Source organism: Littorina saxatilis, unplaced genomic scaffold, assembly GCF_037325665.1.
Source record: "Littorina saxatilis isolate snail1 unplaced genomic scaffold, US_GU_Lsax_2.0 scaffold_903, whole genome shotgun sequence".
NCBI classification, from domain to species: domain Eukaryota; kingdom Metazoa; phylum Mollusca; class Gastropoda; order Littorinimorpha; family Littorinidae; genus Littorina; species Littorina saxatilis.
Window position 1 is genome coordinate 15,001 of NW_027127682.1, and position 5,000 is coordinate 20,000.

General features: G+C 38.0%; 1 protein-coding gene across 1 annotated transcript in view; it reads right to left on the reverse strand.

Annotated features, from left to right (window-relative positions):
* The window catches only part of LOC138956069 (G-protein coupled receptor GRL101-like), a 9,472-nt gene that overhangs the window by 1,900 nt on the left and 2,572 nt on the right, over nt 1-5,000 (reverse strand). The window contains exon 2 of the mRNA XM_070327533.1: nt 1-131. This exon is cut by the window's left edge and continues 1,900 nt beyond it. Within this exon, the coding sequence (XP_070183634.1) occupies nt 1-131 (131 nt within the window). The remainder of the gene's footprint in view (nt 132-5,000) is intronic.

A 5,000-nucleotide genomic window follows, 5' to 3' on the forward strand; every position in this document is an offset into this window, starting at 1 on the left:
ATGTCGGACAGAGAGACGAGAGCAGGGGGCGGGATGGGTTGGCCTGACCACTCGATCTCACTGCACAGAGTCTCGTCGTTACTGTTGTAACAGTCTGCCCACTCGTCATACTCCTTCTCTCTCGGGATGCACTGCCAACAGTAAGTGACAGTAAGAACAATACAAACTCTCTCGGGATGCACTGCCAACAGTAAGTGACAGTAAGAACAATACAAACTCTCTCGGGATGCACTGCCAGCAGTAAGTGACAGTAAGAACAATACAAAAAGTAAATGAAGCAAGTTTGCCAGCAAACTCTTCCAAATAACCCGTAAAGGCCAAAATGGGCGCGCGGCAGATGTAGCTCTAGTCTCTCGTGCTGGCAACTAAATTTAGCTTTGTGGCATTTTACTAGAACACACTTGGTTTCCCGGAACGGATATTTGGCTTTAAGGTTACATTTGATAATACATATAAACTAGAATAGTTGATCGCAGTAATCATATCAGATATGTGGAATGCTGAATTGCTTCCTGATGTAATACAAGTTAACCAGAAGTCGCTTTTTGAACTGTGTGTGACCACAATTGAGCAACACGCATACACTACACATTCAGCACGTGCCTCTCGGTTAGTGCACAGCCTACATGGCCGTTAATTAAAAACAAATTAAATTGCATATTGTTTATAACCTTGAGTAGTAATGACAATGACAAAGAGACGGATACTAATTCAAATCAGAGTCCCTTTATTATTCTTGTCAGTGGAACTCAATCGCCTTATCAAAATAAACTGGCTGCTTTTTATGGGGCCAGGAGGCCCCCAATCTATACGGATAGTTTCGAGGTTGACCATGGGCAGCGCCATTTTGTTGTGAAATACGTCATCAGTTTGTGTACACAGGAAGTTGTGACATCCGTCACCCTATGGGAGGGGTGAAGGTAACATTGTTGATCAGTAGAAAGTTGTATAATCCGTCACCCTATGGGAGGTGTGAAGGCAAAATTGGTCATCACTGAGTTTGTGTAACACAGGAAGTTGTGAAATACGTCACCCTATGGGAGGGGTGACGGCCAAATTGTTCAACAAAAACATCTTAGGTTGAACTGTGCAGATTCAACCGCAACAAACTCAAACCATTCATACTTTGCTGTATTTGAGTGACTTATATACCGACATTTGTATTTCTTATTTTCAGCACAGGTGTGGGAAAAATCATGAACCAACATGTTATTTATTTTCTAATTTAACATTTGTTTTATAAATGTGACCATGGTCTTTCAAACATACAGTGACATTAAACATTGTTATGTTAAAAAAAATAAAAAAATAAAAAAATCTTGTGTGCACAAATCAAAAAATACATTGTACATTTTACCTACAGGCCAAACAGTGTCTGTGACGGCAAAGGACTTAGCAAGTTGCACTGATCTATATTTTTAGATCAGTGGCAAGTTGTCAAGAACAGGCGCTTGCATTTGGATGTGTCCACTGATAGTAGGTTTGGATGTGATCAATCAGAATGATGTGGGAATAAAAATGTATGACAGTTTTGTATGAAGACATGTAATTCACATATGCTGAAATGTAATATTATACATGATATAATAATATTATGGCTGTTGTCATGACCATGAACCCCAAGAAAGGTTTAATGTTATGTAAAATCAAAATACCAAAATCAAGCACCTATTAATCTGGTCTACGGCGCGGGAAGATTGAGGCCTTCGTAAACATTCAACATTGGCCAATAATGATTTTAACAATGTTGTGTCGTATTGTATTATGTTTTATTTTGTTGATCAATTGATAAATATGTCTTCCCAACATATCACAAATCAAACATAAATAAAGTCTTAGAGAACTACAATAATTATTGTTGCCGTCAAAACCTTGCAAGGCCTCAACCGTACTCACGAGATCAGTTATATTTTTTTTTCTCTCTCTCTCTCTCTCTCTCTCTCTCTCTCTCTCTCTCTCTCTCTCTCTCTCTCTCTCTCTCTCTCTCTCTCTCTCTCTCTCTCTCTCTGTATGTCTTTGTCTGTGTCTCCCTCTGAGTCTCTCCGCTTCTGTCTCTCTAGGTCTGTCTCTGTTTATGTGTGTGTGTGTGTGTGTGTGTGTGTGTGTGTGTGTGTGTCTCTCTCTCTCGCTCTAGCTTTGTCTATGTCATCTGACTCTTCGCACATAGGTCAAAGCTGAAGGTGGTAAACATGTGTCTCAAAGCAGAGGTTAACTTGAGTGCACGTGTATCTAGCAGGAGAGGGGGGGGGGAGGGGTGATTTCTTGAATTAGCTGAGGGCGGTGAACATGTGTCGTTGTTTGCCGTTGTCATGAGAACAGTTACTTTTTTTTTTTCGTTTTTTCCTCAAACTGTTTGCATTTTCACAACATGCTTTTCTGTTTCATCTCTCATACATGGTGTCAATTGGAGAAAAAAAAAGGAACAAAACAGAAGTACTGAACTTATCTCGTGAGAACGGTAGTGAACTAGGTTTGGGAAAAAACACGACAGTACCTTATCTCTTTCAACCCGTATGGGGCCCTTCAACATGTGACAGACTGACAAATGCACCGAACCCATTTGGTTCTGCGAGATAATTTTTCCGTGAAAACCTTGTCAGTGCCTCAGGGTCAGCTCAGGGTCAGTGTCATAAGAGCCTACATGTATGGCCGGGCGAAGCCATGTTAACGGAAGGGATATACGACCGTTTTCAGAGGATGTTCACACTGCTAAAACCTGACTTTCTTGCAGTTGCTTTGTCTGCAATGCCTTAGAACTCTACAAATAGGTCATTTGTTTGCGTTTGTGTTGTAATTTGCAAGCAAACATCCTACATAGTAAAGTTAATAGACTTTGATACAATTTGTAAAAACTAGGGCATTACCTGAACCCCCCCCCAAAAAAATATAAATCCCATGCTGTTTTTAAATACAGCGTTTAGCTATTCACTTCAATATAATAGTAAATAACAATCAAGAAATAACGAAGTCTTTTAACCACAATTTCCCAGATATTTAAACTTTTCATTTTGTTTCAATTCACACCACAAAACATACACTTCGCCTTTTGGTATTCAGTCTCAAGTCTAAATAATAATAGTATAGATCATAACTAATTTTCTTCAGACCATCATAGACATAATGTTGCCTCACATGTTCTTTGTACAATCGTTGGTTTTCACAATAAATATTGCATTACTGTACTTGTCTTCTTTTTCTTAAACAATGTCTTTCCAAAAACAAAACTCAAAGACCACACAAGCTATTGCAACCTACTCCTATCTCTCGTCTCTCTTCCTGGGTACAATGGTACCTAAGACTTACATTCAAATGCTTACATTTCCATGCTAACCACATTGTCAAAATACCAATAATTATTCAAAACAAATGTTAACTACTACCTAACTTCATTTCAGACCCACACCCATTATTATACACACATTTCACATTTAAACCATTAGTCGGCCCCCTGTCGATATGTATTGACCAAGTTTCCTTGTTATATTTCTAACGCTGGGCTCCAGGGCTGAACTGCACGAATTGAAAGTGGGTGAAACCCAAACGGGAGATAACAAACCGCGGTTTGAATCGTTGAAGTCATAACCAATCCAACACCGCAGCTTCCTCCCACCCAGTCGGTAACGCTTTCGTGCACCTCGGCCCTAGTGCCTACAGCTGAGGTGGAAGAAATCATAACAAAACTAGTCGCGTAAGGCCAAAAATACAACATTTAGTCAAGCTCAGTCGAAATCACAGAATGAAAGTGAACGCATTGCATTTTTTCCGCTAGACCGTACACTCATTGCATCGTCTGTCCACTAAATTAACAATCCAGAAAAGCGCGGTAGCGGTTGCGCTAAGGAGGATAGCACGCTTTTCTATATCTCTATTCTTTTTAACTCTCTAAACGTGTTTTTAATTCAAACATATCATATCTATATGTTGTTGGAATCAGGAACCGACAAGGAATAAGATGAAATTGTTTTTAAATCGATTTCAGAAATTTAATCTTAATCATAATTTTTATATTGTTAATTTTCAGAGCTTGTTTTTAATCCAAATATAACATATTTATATGTTTTTGGAATCCGAAATTAATGAAGAATACGATAAATATTTTGATCGTTTTATAAAAATATAATTTTAATTACAATTTTCAGATTTTTACTGACCAAAGTCATTAATCATTTTTTAAGCCTCCAAGCTGAAATGCAATACCAAAGTCCGGCCTTTGTCGAAGATTGCTTGGCCAAAATTTCAATCAATTTGAATTGAAAAAACAAGTCGCGTAAGGCGAAAATACAACATTTAGTCAAGTAGCTGTCGAACTCACAGAATGAAACTGAACGCAATGCAACGCAGCAAGACCGTATACTCGTAGCAATGTCAGTCCACCGCTCATGGCAAAGGCAGTGAAATTGACAAGAAGAGCGGGGTAGTAGTTGCGCTGAGAAGGATAGCACGCTTTTCTGTACCTCTCTTCGTTTTAACTTTCTGAGCGTGTTTTTAATCCAAACATATCATATCTATATGTTTTTGGAATCAGGAATCGGCAAGGAATAAGATGAAAGTGTTTTTAAATTGATTTCGAAAATTTAATGTTGATAATAATTGTTATATTTTTTAATTTTCAGAGCTTGTTTTTAATCCAAATATAACATATTTATATGTTTTTGGAATTATAAAATGATGGAGAATAATATGAACGTAAATTTGGATCGTTTTAAATAAGAAACATATTTTTTTTACAATGTTCAGATATTGAATGACCAAAGTCATCAATTATTGTTAAGCCACCACGCTGAAATGCAACACCGAAGTCCGGGCTTCGTCGAAGACTACTTGACCAAAATTGCAACCAATTTAATTAAAAAATGAGAGCGTGACAATGCCGACTCAACTTTTACGAAAAAGCCGGACATGACGTCACCAAAGGTGTTTATCGAAAAAAAGAAAAATATGTACGGGGATATCAATCCCAGGAACTCTCATGTAAAATTTCATAAAGATCGGTCCAGTAG